The 22,047-nt window shown below is 43.5% G+C and overlaps 1 protein-coding gene across 1 annotated transcript in view; it reads left to right on the forward strand.

The window, feature by feature from the left end:
- Positions 1-22,047, forward strand: part of LOC115037545 (tyrosine-protein phosphatase non-receptor type 14) — a 32,428-nt gene that overhangs the window by 7,927 nt on the left and 2,454 nt on the right. Inside the window, exons 2-18 of the mRNA XM_029496170.1 lie at positions 1,748-2,160; positions 4,181-4,356; positions 11,155-11,252; positions 12,164-12,231; positions 12,538-12,608; positions 12,691-12,778; positions 12,865-12,953; positions 13,085-13,172; positions 13,375-13,457; positions 13,584-13,644; positions 14,266-14,344; positions 15,494-15,963; positions 16,063-17,394; positions 18,905-19,045; positions 19,974-20,192; positions 21,401-21,529; positions 21,739-21,973. Of these exons, the coding sequence (XP_029352030.1) occupies positions 1,987-2,160; positions 4,181-4,356; positions 11,155-11,252; positions 12,164-12,231; positions 12,538-12,608; positions 12,691-12,778; positions 12,865-12,953; positions 13,085-13,172; positions 13,375-13,457; positions 13,584-13,644; positions 14,266-14,344; positions 15,494-15,963; positions 16,063-17,394; positions 18,905-19,045; positions 19,974-20,192; positions 21,401-21,529; positions 21,739-21,973 (3,601 nt within the window). The 5' untranslated portion in view covers positions 1,748-1,986. The remainder of the gene's footprint in view (positions 1-1,747; positions 2,161-4,180; positions 4,357-11,154; positions 11,253-12,163; positions 12,232-12,537; positions 12,609-12,690; positions 12,779-12,864; positions 12,954-13,084; positions 13,173-13,374; positions 13,458-13,583; positions 13,645-14,265; positions 14,345-15,493; positions 15,964-16,062; positions 17,395-18,904; positions 19,046-19,973; positions 20,193-21,400; positions 21,530-21,738; positions 21,974-22,047) is intronic.

Here is a 22,047-nt window from a genome sequence, read left to right on the forward strand (position 1 = left end):
CATGATTAAGGAATGTGTTACGGCTACCAAAGGGGTACGGCTGTTACAAGAGGCAAGCATGAATCAGGTTGTAGAAAACAACACAACTGTAAATCAGCGGTTTGTAGCTTCTTGCCCTCTTTCATTCAAAATTCCCTTCTTTGTATCTTTGCACACAGCCTTGTATCTCACAGACATGCGCACACACACACACACACACACACACACACACACACACACACACACACACACACACACACACACACACACACACACTTCCTTGTGGTGCATACTTGTGTCAGGTGTGCTCTGTTTTTCCAGTCAGAGTAAAGAGGAATCTGGGCTGGGGTCCAAGCTGACTATCAACAGCACATTGCCAGAGCCTAAGACAAGAAGCAACACATCCACTCGGTCCTTGCTCCTCCTCCTCCTCCCTCTCTACCCCCCCCCCCCCCCCCCCCCCCTCTCTCTCTCTCCTGATCACTGGAGCTTTGTCTTGCTATCTCTTGGTCTCTTTCCTCTTCTGTTTGCGTTTTATCTCACTTTCACACACTAATTTTCTTGTTTTGTTGTTTTTGATGTACCGTACATCCTGTTGTCAGCAAACTTTCACTTAATATCCCTTTTTAAAACAAACATAGTTGTGCAGTCTTTCCTTTACTAATTGGGTGTGGAGTCTTAATTTTGCTTTTATGATTTTGTTCCTGTCTGACAAGGCCACCACCCTTAAAATGACGCTACTTTAGCTCTTTCAATTACTTGTCATTGGCAACATCAGCCTTTTTAGAAACCCTTTGGTGATTGCTGTTTAAATCCCGCTGTTTAATGCGCACATTCTTTAGGTGGGCCTCTCAGTGGCATGTATCTAGTATACTACAGGTGTGAGTATTTACCTGTCTGTGTGTGTTGTGCCCTACATCAAAGCTTTGTCCTCATTGGAGACATGAAAGCTAAGATCTGATGACTAACCCAGAGATGTGCTCAAAGTGCTCCCCAAAGACCTGTCTCAACCTTAAAACCACAGGGGTGTGTGTGATATGCATGTGTGTTGGCTAGTCTTATTGATCTTTTCAATGATGTTGCATGACCGTTTTTTATACCAACATGAATTCAGATTTTTGTCGCAGTGGCTAACAAAACAATAAAGTGCATCTTTGGAAGCATCTGTGCCACTGCTGCCAGCGTGTGATCTTCCACTGTCACCGTACACTACAATAGCTGGCACTGTGCTGTTTTTGAGCAGAGAGAGAGAGGGGTGATTAAAAAGGAGAAGGGAAGGCCTCCCACACAGGCTGATATGAGACTTAGAAGGTCCATTAGTTCCTCAAAGCCAGCTGCTGGGTTCAGATGGATGTCTGCTCTCTGCTGTTTGATGTCTATTCATCCATATCCTTACATCGCTGCCACGGTCTCCCAGCTTTGCCCGACACCGGGCCCCATGGGGCTGCAGAGAGCGCAGCTGTCCATAACTATAGGATGAAGCCGTCTGCTACCGTGCCATTCCACTTCTGCCATCACTGGTGATTCTGCGAACCTCATCTGTTTCTTGTTCCTCCTGGTTTATTGGAGTTCGGCGAGTTGATAATATGATGAGGGAGCATCTCATAGGAAGGATGTTTTCTTAGATTAGAGCCCAGTGTATAAGTCGCATCCTGTGGGCCTCAAACGTGAAAGCTTGAAAGAAGGAATCCACAAAAATATCCGTAGATGTGTTCTATGAGTTGTACTTTCTGGACTAATCCTTGTCCTTTTTTTCTCTTCCCTACAGCACCTATTCTTCCTCCTTCACCTCATCGTCCTTCTCCTCCTCTCCAAGCATCTTTGGGAATGGGCCAGCGCCTTGCCAAGGTGCATCTCTCCACCCGGTGGTGTGGCCGGCGTCGTGCAAGAGTGAGGAGGGCAACGGCCAGGTCATAGAGCCCACCCACGCCTCTCTCCGCTTGCCTGCTCCCAAGTGACTTTTGACCTTTGACTCGGCCGTGACCACGCTGTGACCTCTGGTCAGTCATGCCCTTCCGGCTGAAGCTGCGGCGCACACGGCGCTACAATGTCCTGAGCAAGAACTACTTTGTGACACGTATTCGCCTGCTGGACAGTAATGTGATTGAATGCACTCTGTCGGTGGAGAGTACCGGACAGGAATGTCTGGAGGCGGTGGCCCAGAGGCTGGAGTTACGGGAGGTGAGCTTATAACCGAAACAGTCTACTTTTAGACAGCTTGTTTGGAAATATCTGTCTAGTTCTTTCTCTTTCACCAAACATAGATTTATCTGTAGAACATTCTTTTCCAGTTGGCTCTTTCTGTGAATTAACACAAATAAATACAAATACAACGAAAGAGGAGGGTGACATCTGAGAAAGGCCTTCGATTTGATTCAAACCAGGGATGTTTTATTGACATTGCTTGGTGTCGTTCAATCCCATTGTCAGTATTTAATGTCTAAATGATATATCACAGGTTTTTCCAGATCACTGTTTAGCTATTGGTTAGATTAGTGATACACCAGAAAGGACGTTTGTTTTTACACTTGGATATATTTATGGATGTGTTATCGGAGTCTGGGTGTTTTTGTGTGTGTGATTGCCACACGTCTTTCCCCTCACCATGTGTGCATCTCCCTGCCCTCTTGTGTCTCTCTCCTTCAGGGTCCTTGTCTGTCTCTAACGAAGCGTGGCTACGTCTGTCCTCTTTTCACTGCAGAAGAAAAGGATAGTGCTCATCCCCCTGTCCACTTTAACCCCTCCTGTTCATTCACTATATGTTTCCCTTGTGTTTTCCTTCTGTCCCTCATCTTTCTATTGTGGTTAACTCTTCGCTGAGGTTTAACCACAACTTTAAGCACACACACACAAATAGGGAGTCATATGCATCCAATTATATATTCTTTATTGTCAACTCTTGTCCATTAATTTCAACATAAGCTCATGAGGTTTAGAGTTTATTGACGGGATGTTTCCAGTGTTTGTCCATCAAACAGAGGAAGAACGAGTGCCTTTGGTTGAACACTGATTGACTTTGATGAATATGTTTGTTTGAGTGTGTGTCTGCGCTTGCTAAGGCTGCTCACAAAGTGAGAGGGAGAGGTAGTGTAGTTGTGCGTACTCGCATACTGTTGCGGTATTTGCCAGATGTCAGTGATGTTATAAATAAGGTGGTGTGATGCCTTAGCTTAGCCGCTGTCTGGCCCATCTATTCATGCTATCTCCGGACTTTGTTTGTTTGTGTGTGTGTGTCCACCTGAATTTGTTGTTTTCATCCTTATTACTGTACCTGAGGCCCCAAATGTGCATTGGTATTATTTACATGTGAGGAGGAGTAATTGTTAATACAAATGTGTGTGTGTGTGTGTGTGTGGGCGCGCACGCACGTCCCTGCAGCTACAACTTGAAGCTTTATGATATACATTATAGCAGTCAAACTACACTGACAAAACAGGTGTTCTCACTTCTCCTTGACACACCCAATGAGAAATTGGGTATTTTTCTGAATTATATAGCCGTTTGTGCCATGGGACTAACAAATTGAATTTGCTTTGTCACAGTTTATTGAATCAGTGACTCCTGCTCTGTCTAAACTGGTTACAGCACTCCTGAGCTTGTCCACTCGCTCTTGTTTTGACCTGTATTACCATCAATACAGCATCAACCATCTTTCCTGAGAAGTTCATCAAATAATTTAATCATTCCACAACGTTCATCCAGCTGAAGCATATCAGTCCCTCAGTGAAATAACAATTTGGAGACTTTGGTTTTTATTTTGATTTAGTGAGATAAGATCATTGCCTTCTTCTTTCTCCCAGAGTAATTTTATGCATAATGGTTCTGGTCTAATAGTCATGTTTAATGGAGTTATGCTGCTGACGTCAAAGATTTGATCAGATTTGAAGGAGAAATATGTCCTTGTTGTATTTAAGCTGCTATGAATTTCCTCTCTGTTCACCTCAATTGTTCCCAAAGAGTTTCTCAGCTCATTTTGTTTTTCTCTTCTGAACCAATATCTCTCCATTCCTACAAATCTCTTATTTCCCATCCCTGTACTTTGTTCCTGCCATTTGCAGCGGTTTGCCAGTTGCCAATTTCTCTCCTTTATCTATCCCTCCATCGTGTATATAACTCTTCCCCCACCCCTCTTATTTCCTTCCCTTCATTGAAATCACTTGACCTTTTGCACCACACTCACCACTTTTTCTACTGTTTCCAGACCCATTTCTTCGGACTATGGTTCCAAGGAAAGACCCAGGCTCCAGCCCAGCGCTGGGTTGAGTTGGAGAAACCCCTCAAGAAGCAGCTGGACAAATTTGGCAATGAGCCGCTGCTCTTCTTCGGGGTCATGTTCTATGTGCCCAACGTTTCGCGACTGGAGCAAGAGGCCACAAGGTAAAGAATCTCCAGACACTGTTCACGAAGCCAAAAACTCGACACAGCAGCTCCACTGAAGCTGATGACATTTAGCTTCGTCACCTCCTTGTTTTCTTATAATTTTTCAAATGCAGATGTCAGAAATTTATAAACATTGCTTTTATTTCTACACATGAATCACATCAGAATTATTTAATTTCATGTCTGTCTTTCTGTACTCTATTAAACAAAGCCAGTGTCAGCATCATTGCCTTATTCCTTGTGTCAAGTCCTGTTATAAACCAAATAGCACATTTTTTCATTTCTTCTCATTTGTCATCATGAACACAGCCAGTTACTTTGTATACTTAAGTAATATGAAACAGCAGGTGTAAGAAACAAAATCCAAGTCAGAGAGATTGTTCACCAGTGTCGTCATATAAAAACCTGATGATTTATTTTAGTAAGAAAATGTTTGTTCTTGTCCTCTGTGTTTATTTTCAAATATATTTTCCTTAAAAGGATCAGCCAATTTGGTTTCTGACAGATTGGTGATATCCTCTCATCTGTTGGGAGAAGCTGAGGCTAGTTATAAGTTTGTTATAAGTTTCTTAGTATAAAGAGGCAGCAAAGGGAAACGGCTAGCTGGAAAGGCCATATCGAAAGGTAAAAAAGTCAACTATCAGCACATTTAAAGCCCATCAATGAATAATGTATGTAATCCAGACATGCAAAAAGCTTCAGATTTATTTTATTTTATTTGCATCCAGCAATAAGAAAGATTATTCAAGGGACATCTAACTCTTGAACACAGGACCAATAACCATGTTCCTGGAACTTGTTAACTGATGATTTTATTGTCTTGGACGCAGTTGTTCACAGATACATTTACGTCATCAGCAGCAGTTGTTTTGTCTCAAAGTGACATGAGGACGTACATGTCTGTGAGTGAGTGCGACAAAGCGTGTGAATGAGTGTGTGAGTGAGCTGTGAAAAGGGCATCCAGGGGTCAGTGTGTAGTGGACAGTCTGTCATCTCAGATTCCTTGTTGTCCTGATATCATCACAGAAAGACACACACACACATTCTGCAGGTCTGCCTCGCGCTGAGTTGGTGAATTTGCGGTTTCAGCCTCGCTGGATGCAGGAAAGGTCGATTGCAGGTCACAGCTTGATGTTTTAATACTGGAGTTCGTTTTAAGGTGTTTGTGTGTTGAGAGTGCGTGGGTCAGGTAACCATTAATGGCCTTAAACATTCCCAGTATGTATCGAGGCACACTCATACACACCTTTCGTGCTCATACTGGTGTTAATGATATCATCATGTGCCAGTTATTCGCCTGAGCCCTGCACTGTGCGCGCGATAGTGATGGACCACAGTGTGTGCCTGCAGGTTTGTTACACAGAAGCCAGGGTCTGCTCTGGTAAAGGGATGGCATTCCAGGAATCCCCTGCGGGCTTTTACGGCATGTGTGTGTATATGTGTATAGGGGTTAGGGGGTTATGATGGGGCCTTAGGGGTAATTTAAGGAACAATGGTTGCCTCTTTTTCTCAAGCCCCCTCTCTTTCTGTTACAATCGCTGTATCTCATGTCACCCCTACTCTTTTTTTTTTTTTTTTTATCATGATCAGATCTCCTCATCGCTCTAGTCCCACATTTTTGCTCTCTTTCGCCCCATCCCCTCCTTTTCTTGTTCTCCCCCTCTTTCTCTTATGCTAGTCAGGAATGTTGGCACAGCCGTCCAGCGTAGGAGGCGGACCACACATTCCTCCCAGCAAAAGTGCTGGGGGTAAAAGGGGGGTGGGTAATGTCTAGCTTACAAAAGACACACACATACGCACACACTTACACTCGCTTACCTCGCACACCTCGCACACTCCCCCAGGAATCCTCTCAGAAGCCAGCTGCAGCCCTGTCAGAAGAGTTAGTCACAATACACCACATTGTAAGAGCAGACACGCTCCCTGAGGCAACCTTTTCGAAACGCCCCCTTCTCTTTTCTTCCTTCAACATGAAGTTGAAAACCATTTTCACAACTTTTTAATGAAGTTCAAAACATTTTTTATGACCCATTACCTCTAATGAAGTGTTTTATGGAATCCAAATATCTCTACGAGCACTTATTTTTGCCTTTAAACTGTCTGCACATTCATTTGAGAACTCCCATCTATCACTGTGAGAGAAAAACAGCCCTCTTTTTAAAATTGATTGACTCTAGGTTGATTTGGGTCATATCCAGTGAGACAGATCTCTGCTGTTTTTTTCTACACACCTGGTCTGATGAAGGGAGGGAGGGCAGGATTTGAGAAAAGAATGACAGAAGCTAAGAGGAAGACAAGTGGGGACAGAGAAAGTAAAAAGTTTGGCAGCCAGACTTGCCTTTGGGTTTGTACCTTGTTATTTATGTGGTTTGAACTTGCATATATTTTTTCAGCTAGAACGTATACACATTTATGTTTACGAGCAGGAGTGTGTGGATCCAAATATCCTACCTTGTTACCTAGCTCAAAATGTGTGTATCACCAAATGAAATTTGGGTTATTGTTATAATGCATTTTAACACTATTATTCTGTTTATTCATACAGTAGGACAATTTTATTTATCAAATTGGGTCTATGAACAAACATTATACAATCACATAAGGATAAAAAGGTTTTATGATCTAAAACCAGCTTATAAGATTTTAGAAACATTCAAACTTTATGACCAGAAACCACAAAGACAGTTAAGTCTGTCTCCTCTGAGTTAATGAGATTTACTGAAAAAGTAATGTGAGTTTTATAATGTGGTCAGGACTTTGAAGTTCAGTGTTTGACTGATGTGTAACCTGATACTGGATCGCGCTCTCTTCCCATCCATCCATTCATCTGTTTCTCCTTCCCTCTCTTCCTCTCTGCATGCAGCTGTGAAAACTACCCACAGCCTGTATGTCTGTCTGCGTGTTCACATCAATAATCCAACTGTCATGCAATTAAGGCAGTTTAGCAAGAAAGCTGGATCCCATGTAAATGGCAAACTCCAGTTGTGTTAATGTTATTATGCTCATAGCTGGAGTAATCATAGTCACAGTAAGATAAAGTATGTAGATTTTTCCACATGATGTCAGCCTTCTGAACCATAAACACTGTAATCAGAGAAATAAGATATTTCAAGTTCTTCCATCTCTTGAAGCTTCACACAACCTCCCTGTACTTTTGGTGGCATCCTCATTATATATATGAGAAGCTACACTGAACAAATTTTTTGCTTGAAAAAAGTCTTCATTATTAATTCATTGTTAAAATAGTTTAGATAAAATAGTCAAGACTGAAGTTTAGGAGTCACTTCTAGCCCCGGTAAATATTTAAATCAGAGTAATGCCCCACTCAAAATAATTGGCCTAATATTTGGAGTGTTTTATTGTTGGGACCAAAGTTACTTTATTTATGTTGAGAAAGAACGGCTGCTCATTGTGTTTGTGTTGTGAGTCTGCTGCACAGTGATTTACCCCCGAATGGCATCAGTAGGTGTGATCTACCTACTGTATATTACTCACTTGTTACTATATATCATCTTCACCCGCTTCGATTTGACCCGTTTTACCACACACCTATCTTGCAGAAGGCGACGTTTACCGTATGTGTGGGTGAAACCATCTGTTCCTTCTTCCTCGCTGACAAGAAGGAGGGGCAAAGTGGCCCAGAGTGAGAAAGTGAGGAACCTAAGCAGTGAGCTGTTGACCAGAGCAAGGCCAGCTGGCCTCAGCAGCCCCCAAGGCTAACAGCACCAACAGCCTTGAAATCCTACCTTTGTTCAGCTAGTTACCACACACACACACACACACACACACACACACACACACAACTGTACTGTACTGCACTGCCGATTCAACACATTTCAAAGTGAAAACCTCCTGCCTCCCACACAAGCTGTCAGGATTCATCCTGGGGCTGAGGGGGTGGTCAGGTCATACCACTGCAGAGATGGGTAGGGGGTGGAGTTGATATTGAGCCACAGATACATATACACATTCATGCATGCATGCACATATGTTTGCAAATTGTTGTCCAGGCCACTTGGACATCTGGCAGCATGTCTCGAGCGAGGCCTGAACATGCGTGGGCATATAAAGGGCTCTTTGTGCCGTGTGGCTGCTTAGAGTGCCAGCAGAGCACACTGCCATAGTGGAAGTCACAAGTAACTCCAAGTAGGAAAGCTGTACCTCATGCCTACCTATGCGTGTTCACCTATTATTAGAGCATGATTATGTCATTCTGTCATATTTGCCAGGTGTGTGCCGCTATAAGGACGGCTTTGGGGACCACTACGCAATGGCTAACTGAACAGTATTCTCTGGCAAAGCACACAATGATAACTAACCAAAAACAATCAATTTACTCTCCTTCACATTTTAAAACTAAACGTCTCTGTATTCTGAATTCATAAGATCAGTGGCTAAAACACAAAATTGGGTTTAAATTATAGGTCTCTTTTAACTTTTTTTCTTTTTCATGTGTGTCACTGCATAATGTTATGTGTTATCTCCTTTTTGGACTGATCACAATCTGTAGACTAATGGAACTTGTATTCTGGGAATCACAAGTAAACAGGTTTGTTTTGAGGGTCAAAACCCAAAATAGCAGGGAACCACTGTTTCATGCTTTATGGCTGTGTTGTGTAATGTGGGCTCTCCAATGAAGTGCACCATGAAACTCCATTCTTTTGCCTTTCACTATCAAGCTTTCATTTGTTCACAGTCATTTCAACAGTTAACCATCCGCCTCTTCACCACTGGCCTCGCATATAAGTAAACACCATTGTGTTGTTACCATTGAACCTTAGAACGAAAACCAACCGCTGTCACCCTCAACATTTCCCTCGACCCCATACAGAGAGTGCTGGGAAAACATTGAGATTTTGTAAAAACAAAGTCCATAACCATTTGAAGGGTCTTGTGTTGAGACTCCTCCCCTCCAGACCGCATCAAGCCCCGCCCCCCACTTCATCCGCGGTGGTTGGGGTTGGCTAATTAGAGGGTTGCCACAGGAACGGAATGGCAACTTGGCCAGCGGGTGTAATGACAGGGTGAGGGAGGAGGGCGGGGTCAGATTATAGGCCCGGGAGTATGCTGAGAGGAGCTCAAAAAAGAAAAGCAGAAGACGAAGTGGGGGTGAGGGGCAAAATGTGGAGGAGAATATGAAACATGAAAGATGTGAGGAGGTAAAACTAAGAGGTTGAATTCAAAGTATAAAGGGAGATGACTGGAGGAGGAAAGGTTACAGAAAGTCTTAGTGAAGAGACCAAAGAGAAAGAAAAGAACCGAAGTGTCAACTAAAAAAAATTGTCTTTTGAGGAAAACGAATGAATGACAAAGTATGTATAGTAGTTTCAACCCAAAGGTTTGTTTACTCTGGCATTTGCACATCCACTCATTGTGTGTGTGTGTTAGTGTGCATATGGATGTCAGAAAAGGTGTCTCATAGCCCACATTGAAAAGAACTGTGGTCACTATGGCAACAAACAGGAAACGGTGTGCAAGTTTTAATGCAGCTGAGCCCAGTCACCCTGACAGTTCCCTTTTTCCTCCTGTGTGGCCACTCCATTTTCAAAAGACAAACATCCACTTGGACCGCGGCTAAAAGCGGACAAAAGAAGCTCAGAAACTTAAGGAGCGTGACGTATTTCAATCTCTTGTTTTTCGGGACTTGTACCACATTTTGAGAAGGCTGCAAGTGCGCTCAACCATCTGAGTACTGTCATCATATCACCTTACACTTGGCAAAAGCACCCCTGGTCTAAACCAAAGGGCAGTGAGTCTCAGTTTGCCTCACATTTACACCACAATTATAATACTTTTCTGGTCCAATTGGTGTTGGTCCTACATAAGGTTAAACTCAGTGTCATGTGTCCTGTCTGAAAATTTACAGACCTTTAAAATCGTTTTGTTTAGCCTGTACTAGTATACATTTGGCATTCCTTTCAAGTCAGAAATGAGCAACTGGTATTTAAACTAGAGGTGATTCACTCATTCCTCTCTGGCATTCTGCAACAGGCCTTTCTGGCATTGTTTTTACCAGCTAATGCTGTTGCCAATACTGTCTTGACGCATACTTTCTGTTGCACAAAACCAAAAACATTAGAATATGTCTCTCCGTAGTGTCTCAGTAGTTGTCTAAAATCCTCCACTTGCTCATGTGAAATGCCTTAAACACAGCTCTTCTTACTTTCTTTGGAGAAATGTGTTGAACTGAGAGCCATCATGTTTTCCATCAGATTTTTGCATAATTGGTGTTCAGAGACAGTGTGGCTAGTTTGCAAAATAACACTGACTGCCAGCCGAATTCGGCTGAGTTCCTGAAAGCCAATAAGATTGCCTTTTCTGCCACCCACTTAGTTTTGTGCAGTTTAGCTGGTAGAAGACTGTGGTATGAAGTCTGATATTTAAAAACAAGACTTCCACTCGACCCTAGATCACAGCTGCACTTGCTGACATTGGCGTTCTGACCCACTATAAAATATGAACATGTCATATTTATACATTGCTGGCATGTTTACCATGTTGACCACTTTTACTGAGCACTGTTAGGTTGCAGACATTTGCCACTTTCCACTAAACACAGCATATAGTTATGGTTGCTGACAGTTAAAAAAAAAACAAACAAAAAAAATGATGGAATAAATAAAACCTTGACATGATGTCGATGAAGGAGGAAAATTCGTAGAAGGAAGAAAGATTCATCTGCCGGAGAGCAGAAGCAAAATTTCAGCAACACTTGTGTCACATTTCCATGAGACAGCATCTCAGCTGAATAATGTTTTTTCTGTCTCGTTTCTTTTTGTCTTTCTCTCTGTCTAGATATCAGTATTACTTGCAGGTGAAGAAGGAGGTGTTGGATGGACGTCTCCACTGCACAGTAGAACAGGGGATTAGACTAGCGGGCCTAGCAGTACAAGGTAACACACACACCTAGTACGCACACTGCCATGAACAAACATCTCATGTGAATATTCTACCAGAAGGAGACAGACAGCGCAAGAGAGAAAGAGTGTGCACAAACTCACACTTTCTCAGGTCAACTTGACTTCAATACCTAATATGGCTGCATACCTCTGGGAGAGTCCAGTCCACTTGAGTTCCTATGGTATCAGTCTTAACACACACACAACCTTATTCCATCTTCTTGGCCTTGTTCCTGGGTGCTGTCTGTGTCTCAGTGGGGAATGTAAACAGACTGTTAACTTATCACTAGCTCCAAGGTTAGCCTCAGTAGCATCAGGAAGACCCTTATCTGTGGGGAGGCCAGGATCCTCTGCTGCACCTCCTTTTGTCAGACAAACTACAGAGCAGTACTTAGGATGCACTTACAGGCTTTAGGACACGAAAGGAGGACTGAGCATGTTATGGGGGTATTTACAAGGAATGAGGAACAAATCATTTGTTGCCTACTTAAGATACTTGTTGGGTCATTACACAAACAAGTTGCCTCTGTTTATTAAGACTGTGAGCTACATTACAGATATGAACTAAGTATACCCTACCTTGCTTCTGTAAAATTGCTATAAAACTCCAAAAATAAACCTGTCAATAAGCCTTTAAATCTCTAGACAAGTTTTAGCTATTTAAGAATTTAATCATCATCATCAGTTTATGTTAAAATACATATATATATTTATCAACTGCGTTTACTTTGTGTTAACTGGATAATTTTTTTTCAGTTGAATTTCTGCCATCTTTAATGTGAATGTTGACCCTATAATTGCAGTTTCTGGGAAACAACATTTTCGATACTGTCACATACGTACATATGACAATGTGATATTGGTTTTAGTCTAAAAGGCTGTAAATGTGTGTGTGTGATTTTTAGCTGACTTCGGAGACTTCACTCAGTTCATGTCTCAGGACTTCCTCAGGGAGTATGTGCTCTTTCCAGTGGTAAGTTCTCCAACTGTTACTGTTACAAAACATGTACGTTTTGTGTGTCTATATCTGTGTTGCCTGAAGGCACACATTCTTGTGTCACCTGCTTACCTCCTCCCTCTGCATATCCGATTAACAGAGAATGAATGAGAATCTCTGTCTGTGTCAACCAAGATGAATATTAAAAGTTGTCTTCTTTTCTTCCCTCACTGTCTTTCTATCATCTATAACCTGTTGCATGATTTTTCCCTTTCCCCCAACTATCCTCCATTTCTATTTAAGTTGCTGCCTAATGCTGGGTTCACTTGTCTTTTCTGTCAGAACTGGCCTCATGGAGATGAGGTGCTGGAGGAGTGGACAAAGAAAGTTGCAGAGGAGCACAAGAGTCACTGGTATTGTGTTGATTTGTTCTAAACCCACATTTAGAGGAGAAAGATTCAGAGTCAATGACATTCATGTATCCATCCTTTCCAGTCTAATGCAGGCCGCTGATGCAGAACTGCTATACATCAAGGAGGTTGAGAAACTGGATGGTTTTGGCCAGGAGAGCTTTGCTGCTAAGGTAGAAAAAAAAAAAAATCACACGCTCTTAAAGCATCTGCAGAGCGACCAATTTCTTTAACAGGGAGATTGTGTGTTCTTCCACAGGACAACTACACCAATGATATTTTCATCGGTGTTTCCTTCATTGGGGTGTTTGTCAAGCACAGAAATGGCAGATCTATCATGCTCCACAAGTAAGTTATCCTTCCCCGGTTACCTGTTCTTATACCGTTTATGAATTTTAAACCAATTTTTGATTTGAATTAAATTGTATGTTGTGTGAGAAAATTCAGTCCTTGTGTGTGTTTTTGTGTATGCTTGACAGGTGGAAGGACATTGGTACCATAGCACACAATAAGTCAGCCATCACAGTGGAGATAACAAGTAGAGACGACACCATCATTTTTCACATGGTTAGTGTTGTGTCTGGAAGTGGTCTCAGCACACTTACACAAAATTGTGTCCTACAAGGTTTCTAGTGGGAAGTGCAACAAACCTAGAGATCTCTGCACAGACATAAATACTGGGGCACATCCAGTCTTGAGTTTCTATAAATAGGAGTGCAGTGTTCATTTAAAATATCAATGTTTTCCGTTCTGTGCTTGTATCTGTCAGGAGGATATGGAAATGGCCAAGTACATCGCTCGTCTTTTCACGGCCAGACACAAATTCTACAAACAGAACAAGATCTGTGCGGAGTGAGTCTGGAGGCCAAACAAAAAGGCCACCTGAAGGCCATCAGAACATTCGAATCCATTATTATTGCTCATTCAATTTTCCTGTTGAGTTAATGATGCAGAGTTCACAGATTTCTCTCCCTTCAGGCCGACGCACTCACCTGCACCAATCAGGAGGAGACCCACCTGGACCCACCGGCTCTCTCAGGTACTGTTTATATGCATTAATACCACCAGCTATTTCTCCGTGCTTTGACACAGTCAAACGTAGGCCATTATAGCTTCTGGCCAGTATAAATGAAGCCAGGAGCTAGAGGACAGAGAGAGAATTTGGGAGGAAGGACAGAAATGGCCGTGGTTAGAGATTTGACCCGGCCTTCCCACTCGGGGCAGCTCTTAATTGTGCCATGGAGCCTTGGTTTTATCATGTGCTGCTGGTGTGGTGGGTGGTGTTGGAAAGTTTGCAAGGGTGTTGCTTGGTCTGATTTCCGGTGCGACAATGAAGGCAGTGATTTGTGCGTCTACTTCCCCACTGGCCAGACAATGGCTCAGCTAAATGCGGCACAATGACAGTTCAGTCAGTCGAGTGCTCAGATGTCTCTCCGGAGAATCACAGGCTTTGGCTTCCAGCAGGCCTGAGTCCGTCACAGTCACCTGTTGTGTAGAAGGAAATTCACGTTTTGAGAGTTAAATCACTAAGTTTAGAAATTTTATAGTTAATTTAGTGGCCCATTTATTATTTGAAGATTATGATGACATGCATAAATTAGAGTTATTACGTCTTCTAAATATAATAATAAACGTGGAATAAATGTGTTTCTTCATTCAGTCACGTCCCCGTTCCTGTAACTTCCAGTCGATGCATTCCCAGTATGGAGAGCATTATCAGGACACACAGAGCTCTCAAGGTACGTATAAGAAACAGACACACAAAGACAAACGCATTTAGTGTTTCCGCCTGTCCAGCTCTCTGCTTTAACCATAGTGTGATTTATGATTTTTTTAAAGCATTTGAATGGAGCTGATTGTGTCTTTCCCATCCAGTGTGTGACTCACAGCCCATTTGTACTTTAAACTATCTCCCAGCCAATTAGAGCGCCAGCGTTAGAGGTGCAGAGCAGTGACCTCATGGGTGCTTCCCTCTTTAACATGTTCACACACTCAGTCTTCCTTTTAATCAGTAGAGGTTCAGTCATGTCGGCTCGACACACAGAGCATGTGAAAAAACATTCTGGGTGTGATACGTGGGTGTGAGATAATTCTCAACCTCAAGCATCACACTCTGTATGGACATTGTATGTATATCTGCTGGCTTGTGGGTTTAAGATGGTTTCTCACGGGATGAGAGAAAGCTCTATTTGTCAAGTGATAGGGGTTTTCTTCATCATGCTGGCAAAAATATTTCTATCTTCCCATTCCCAACTAAATATATTCTTAAAAAATGGTTACTTGCTGGTAGGAGTTTTCATAGTTTTTCTAAGTTGATTGATACTGCTGTTCAGTTAGAATCAGTTAAAGCACAGCTTTACCTTCAGGGCAGCATTAGCTAAATGAGCTATCAGGTAAATTCAGAGAGAATCAGGTATGCTCCAAGCATAAACACCTAATATTTCAGGAAAGGTCAGTCCAACATTCTTACAACATGCCTGTATTACTTTTAATGACAAGTCTGAGAGAGAGCTGGACTGGGAAGACCTATGTATTATTTGTCCTGAATTTCCTACTTTTCATTTGAGTTTCTGGTTTGTCTATATATATGTATATATATAAATGAATATATACAAATGAAGCCACCTATATATATATATATATATATATATATATATATATATATATATATATATATATATATATGTGGCTTCATTTGTTGGTATAGCTTCAGTAATAGAGCTTCAATATATAAACACATACAAATACAAACATGCAGCAATGAAAGGGTATGTCTTTCTTTTATTTCATTGATTCACTGCATGAATAATTATAATTTAAAATTTGCGGCGCAGCTTTTTGCTTCTTATCATTTTTAATTATTCTCCCTTACTTTTGTTGCTCTTTAGACAGCATCTTCCATGATGACCCCTACTACAAGTCAGAAACCAGTCTGGACCGCTGCCCAGTGGACTTTCCTTTCCGAAATGGCACTGTGCCCAATGGAAGCATGTACAGCAGCCCTAGCCTGAGCTCTCTCAATCATTCCCAGACTTTTGTCCCACCCTCACCCATATCTTCCAACCTCAGCATCCCAGGCAGTGAACTCATGCACCCTGACTATATCCCTAGCCACCGGCACAGCGCCATTATCGCTCCGTCCTATCGGCCCACGCCTGAGTACGATGCTGTCATGCGGCAGAAACGCCACATGCTGCCGACACACCATGATTTCCACAGCCAGTCATTGCGCAGTCTGAACATCAGTAATTCCTGTGCTTACCGCCAGCCTGAATCTCTGGTGTACAGCCAGCCAGAGATGAGGGAGAGGGGCCCTTATCATGGCCTGGGGCCGAGCCCTGGACCTTACACACCACAGGTACAGGGTGGATTCTCATTATCCATTTTTATTATTTTTTTTTAGGTTTTAGCTATTTTCTACTCCTCATGCTGTTTTTTGTTGCTGTCTACCTTGCAGATCAGTTACAGTAAGCCAGTGTCCCATGGCCCTCACCAGGGAGGACCAGCCAGCAACCAGGGCGCCTGCCCATCCCCCTGTGTTAATGGTGGTGGAGGCAGCAGCAGCGGTGGAGGTGTAGGAAGTTCCATCTCTCACACTGTCAGCACACCTGAGTTAGCAAACACTAAACAACAGGGGACTAACGCCGGAAGCTATGCAGCTACAGCCAACATGCTCAGAAACCACATGTCGCGTCCTCCTCCACCTTACCCTTCCAGTGCCTTCCGTCCAGCCACCAGTACACCGGACCTCGCCAGCCACCGTCACCGCTGCATCGGGGGCAGCAGTCCGGAGCTGGTGACTCGCATGGTACAGCTGTCGGTCAAGACCTTCCAGCCGGACAGCTCGGCTGTGGTGCATCAGTCCCTGCAGGAGGTCAGTGAACCACTAACTGCAGCTGCTAAGCACCGCTCCACTCTCGGAAAGAGACACAGCATGGAAGTGATCAGCAGCATGCGAGGAGGAGGGATGGAGAGCATGGTGATGAAGGGCATGAATGCTCCACTCCTTCGGAGAAATACACTCAGAGAACATGTGATGCCGCCTCAGCCTCAGTCTATTCCTCAGCCCCAGGCCCCTCAGTCACAACCCCAGCCACAGTCCCAGCCTCAGCCTCCACCTCAGCAGCCAATGGAGTTGCCAATGCAGATGCCTGCTCAGAAAGCACCAGAGGCTTCAGTATCACCACCTGCATCAGTGGCCTACCAGCATCAAAAGACTCTTTCCAATGCTACCATGCTCATTCACAGTAGTGAGAGTGAGGAAGAGGAGGAGGAGGAGGAGGAGGAGGAAGAGGAGAGGCCAGAGCTGGATGTTCAAATCCCAGGGCTCAACGAGGATATTAGCATCAATGCTCAGCTCCAAGCTGCTCTGGCCAAACTGCCCAACAAACCCCCTCCAGAATACCCTGGTCCTCCTAGACCTCCTTGTAATGCCCAGATACGCAACCACACCCACAATCATAACCACACTCACCACCACAACCACAATCATGGACCACAGAGCAACCAGGGATCAATGGACCCAAACCAAGCCCAGAGCAGAGCCCTCAAAACTGGGCAGAACCAGGGTAGTGGCGGGCCTGGTGGTGGTTGTGGTGCAGGCTCTGGAGGGACGCTGACCCGAGGCGACCAGGGTGGGTTGAACGTAATAGTTTTAGGGCCTTCCATCTCAGAACCCGACCTGACCAGCGTGAAGGAGAGGGTGAGGAAGGAGCCAGTCAAAGAGAGGCCTGTGTCGGAGATGTTCTCTTTGGAAGACAGTATAGTGGAGAGGGAAATCGCTCAAAGGGTAAGACAGCTGCTCAGTAATTCAACTGCATACGTCTGGCCGCCTCTTCATTATTTAATTTATGGTACTGTCAATATATTTATTTTTACTATACAGCTGTATTTATCATGTAGTGATAAAATGGTATTGCTATATCTCTGCATCATTATTTGCCAAATTCAGCAATCGACATTTTATGCTCCCAACCTTTTAAATGTGAGGAATTTTTCCTTTTCCCCTGTATTATTTTAGATTTTATTCTTTCAATCTGTACAGAATATCTTTGGATTTTGGTCTGGATTTGAAGATATCATCTTGGGCTCTGAGAAATTAGGATGAACAATTTTCAATATTAAGTTTTATCAACAATGATTTAAATTGATTGTTAAAATGGTCAGGTGACTATAATAATCAACATTAATGTTGATGTCAGTAACATACTTGGTCGTGTCTTTCTGTATATTTTTGTCGCAAAAGCATAACAGTACCTGAACCTGACCTGAATCTTGGTGACTTCACTCTCAAAAAGTACCAAAAAGTAATGTCAAATTATGATTACATCGAGATGTCGTTGTCCAGTGCTAGTGGAGTTTGAAATGCTACAGTCTGTTGTTGTTGCTACTTTCATAGGCCCTGATTAGCACTAATCTAGGGTTCAGCACCTGAGAGGGTAGCACTAGGCTCTGAGTCGCCCCATGTAGCTAAAGCCCTGATAAATCCCTCAGATTAATCTTTGGGTTGTGTGTTCTTGTGTGGGTCGGCTCTTCGTTAAGATGGAAACATTTGACACAGCACAGGAGTCCAGGTATAAGCTAAATCATATAACAACTTCACTTGGTTTGTGATTTTTGTTTTTTGATTGTGCTCAGAAAATTCCTACATTTTTTTTACTTTATTTCCATTGAAAAGTCCAAAGCTAATATGTCTTTTTCACATCTGGTGGTTGATCTGTTTTATATATAGGGGAACCCATGGTGACCCCCAAGATGTTGTTTTGACTGTTCCACATGGAATAAGGAAGGTGGGGAGGGGAAGGGTGGGGCTGTCCTGGAGCTTTAATAGCATCAGAGATTAGGCGAGGTAATCCTTTGAGGAAGGATCGACTGTGCAATGTGGGTCAGAGTTTGGTTAACGGAAACACAGTTGGGGTGTGTTTTGGAAAGAAGAGCAGGCTGAAGAGGCAAGGGGATGAAAGAATGAAAAATATGTGAAAACGAGAAAAACAGGGATGAAAGGACAAGTTGAAGGCAATGAGATGGATAACAAGGTAGACGTCTGCAGTTAATAGGATTTGTATTGGGGCCTGCTATTTCACACTTGTGGATAGAATACAGGGGGATTGGTATTTGCCTTATAAACAGGGCTACACACACACACACACACACACACACACACACGTCAATTATTCCCCACCCACTTCTGTGTGTGCACATGTGCACAGACACAGCACTCGGGCCATGGCAGGTCAGTTGGTCTTACAATGCTGCCGGTACCTGTAACCATGACACCAGGATTTTCCTCTCTCTTGAAGACGCTGGAAAGACAGAAGATGTCCGTGGACTCCATGAAGAGACCGCTGATGATGGCTGCCCTCAACGGGTTGTATGTGGCCCGAATGCCCGTCCCCAAGAGCACAGCAGAGGAAGGCACCAAGGCTGCGACCGATGAGCGGGTATGATGCTCCTTTTGCCTTAGAAATTGTGTCGAGGTGTCATAAATCTCACTCTTTTAGCCTGATTTTCACTATGTGTGGCTTCCTTTTAACAAATGATGGAAGAAATAAAGTCTATGTTTGGTTGCTGCCAGATTATAGTAACTCTGCCTGTATCTTTTGGAATATGTTATTATATGAAAATTGTTGGATATAAAAATACTTTTCAGGGCTTCTTGTTTTAGTAAACACTCTGAAAAGATTGAAATGAGGCAACTTCAGATTATAATCACACCAGATTCATACAGCTACTTCTAATCACCATTAACGGCCCGTGCTTTCAAACAGAAGAATTCAGAACCTTTCAAGGCCCACTTTCAAATGATCTTCAATTAATTTGATGAATTCCACTTCCTGAGTGTTGTCTGTTCGCTCTGCTTTGAGTGCAGAGATGTGAAGCTCGCTCTTTGTCCCCAATGTTGCTAAGCTAACGGGGGCAAGTCCTAAGTGGGCTGTGGAACGTGTGGCATGGTGGTGCTTATCGCCTCTGGGCCCGCTGGTATGTTAAGAATGTGACCCGGGAGAGAGTGAGCAAACCACAGAGAGATAGGAAGAGAGACCCGGACAGAGATGCTGCTCTGTCAGACACGACTGGCCCAATAAACGTGTACTTTCACCAGGATGGACACGACCACTGCATGTCCTGTTATATAGCTGTGTTGATACGCCACACATGGTTTGACTCAGTTCAGTTGGTAGTTAAGACCTTATGGACAATGAAATTTCAGGATTTTGTTGGCCTGAATAGTCTCTTAGGTTTGGTGGAATGTAAACGAATGAAAGCCCTTTATGGACTTGAAGCGAAACCTCTGAATTATGTGTTGCTTTGTATCCCATGAATAACACCCCCCGTCCTGTTTTCTTTTCTTTCTCCTCTCTGTCTCTCCAGTGTAAGACTTTGGAGTTGAAGCTGGAAGAGGAGCGGGTCTTCACTGAGTATGAACAGGTGCCCAAGAAGAGGGCCAACTGTGTTCTCACCACAGCAACTCTGCCCGAAAACACTGAGCGCAATCGTTTCCGTGATGTTGTCCCTTACGAGGAGAATCGAGTCGAGCTCGTACCCAACAAGGAGAACAACACGGGCTACATCAATGCTTCACATATCAAGGTGTGCTCATTTATGAGATCCAGACTTAACAGACCTGTTGGGATGCCTTTTTAAAATCATTATCAGGTCTTTTTGCTCACAAACACCGTGTTATCTATTACTCTTTAATGTGAATGGATATAGAAGAGAATAAATCAGTTCGAATTCAGATTCCTGTATTTGTCCCACAGTGTGGCAAATATGGTGAAAATGATCTGATACAGACCAACAAGACGGTTACAAATATAAAGATAAAATACACACTAATTCATTATATTCATGTTTATTTGTATGACTCTTAATCAAAGTTGTAATCTCTTTGCGACCTGAGCAACAAAAAACATAAATTGGATCTCTTGGGACAAACTTGATATGTTCAGTTCTCTGCTCGTCATTGTTGTGGTTATTTGTAAGCAGGGAAAGGCTCGGAGGAAAGGATGAAAGGCAGCTATTGAAGGCTGTTTGGGCCTTTAAGCTCACAGAGCTTGTGGAATTCCCAAAGAATGTGGTCCAAACTCCAAACCCTCTTAAGTCAACCTGAGCTGCTCTCACTAGCCTTCTATTCATGCTTAGTTGAAAACAGTGTGCGCGCACAAGCTTGTGTGTATGCATGAGAGTATGCCCAGTTGCGATCCGGTGCGAGAGTGTGATCACCGCATTGAATCACTGCCTATCACGGTGTAACCCTCTTACTTCCCCCGTCATTTAAGGTAGCAGCCGCAGAACAAAGGGCCTTGTTTATTCCCCATGCAGCTCCTAATACCGTGTTTACGGTCACGAGGCAGCCTGAGGAATCAGCAGAGACATGCTCATTATGTAATGCTTCCATCAAGTCTCTGTGGTTGGTGTGTCAAAAACAGGAAGTGTTTCAGTGCTGTGTGTGGCCTTATGATTATTAATGAGGGAGAGCAAAGGAAAGTTGGAGGAGAGGAGTTGATCGTTTTTTAAATGAGAGAGAACTGTTCCCACTGTGGACTAAAAAGAGGTGTTTGCACTGCCCTCCAGTGGTGGAAGACAGTATTGTAACGCCTTAAACGAGCAACAAATTCAATGTATTTTAAAGTATATGTTCATTTTTTAGGCTAAAATGTGACTTGGTGTTTCCTTTTGGCCTAACTTGAGCTGTCTAGTGCGCTACGTTGTTTACGGTCTGATTCTTGTTTGCACACTGCAGTTACCATAATCAGCGTTTGCACTAATTGATTGTTTATGTATGTGTGTTTTCCCAGGTGATGATTAGAGGGGAGGAGTGGCACTACATCGCCACCCAGGGCCCTCTAGCCAACACCTGTGCCGACTTCTGGCAGATGGTCTGGGAGCAGGGGGTCAACGTCATTGCCATGGTTACTGCAGAGGAGGTAAACACATGCACGTCCACCACATACTCAGATGTGGATATTTTTCAGCGGCAGACAGCTGGTGTTTGTGCGTGTGAAATACAATGACTGTGAGAGTGTGTGTCACTGTGTCTTAGTGTGTGTGTATCACCACCCCCCCCCCCCCCCACACACACACCTATTACCAATCAATCCTCATCCTCTGTTCCTCATTCTCTCACTCCATTCAGGAGGGTGGCCGGTCCAAGAGCCACCGTTACTGGCCTAAACTGGGCTCCAAGCACAACTCGGCCACTCACGGCAAGTTCAAGGTGACCACCAAATTCCGCACCGACTCAGGTTGCTACGCCACAACAGGGTTAAAGGTCAAACACTTGCTGTCTGGCCAGGAGAGGACAGTCTGGCACCTGCAGTACACTGACTGGCCTGAGCAGGGCTGTCCTGAATATGTCGTGGGATTCCTCTGTGAGTGTCACACTGTCATACTTTATGAAATATGCTGTTTCTTTCAGCAGGAAAATAGACTCAGCGTTAGCACC

The sequence above is a fragment of the Echeneis naucrates genome, chromosome 24, assembly GCF_900963305.1.
Source record: "Echeneis naucrates chromosome 24, fEcheNa1.1, whole genome shotgun sequence".
NCBI lineage: Eukaryota > Metazoa > Chordata > Actinopteri > Carangiformes > Echeneidae > Echeneis > Echeneis naucrates.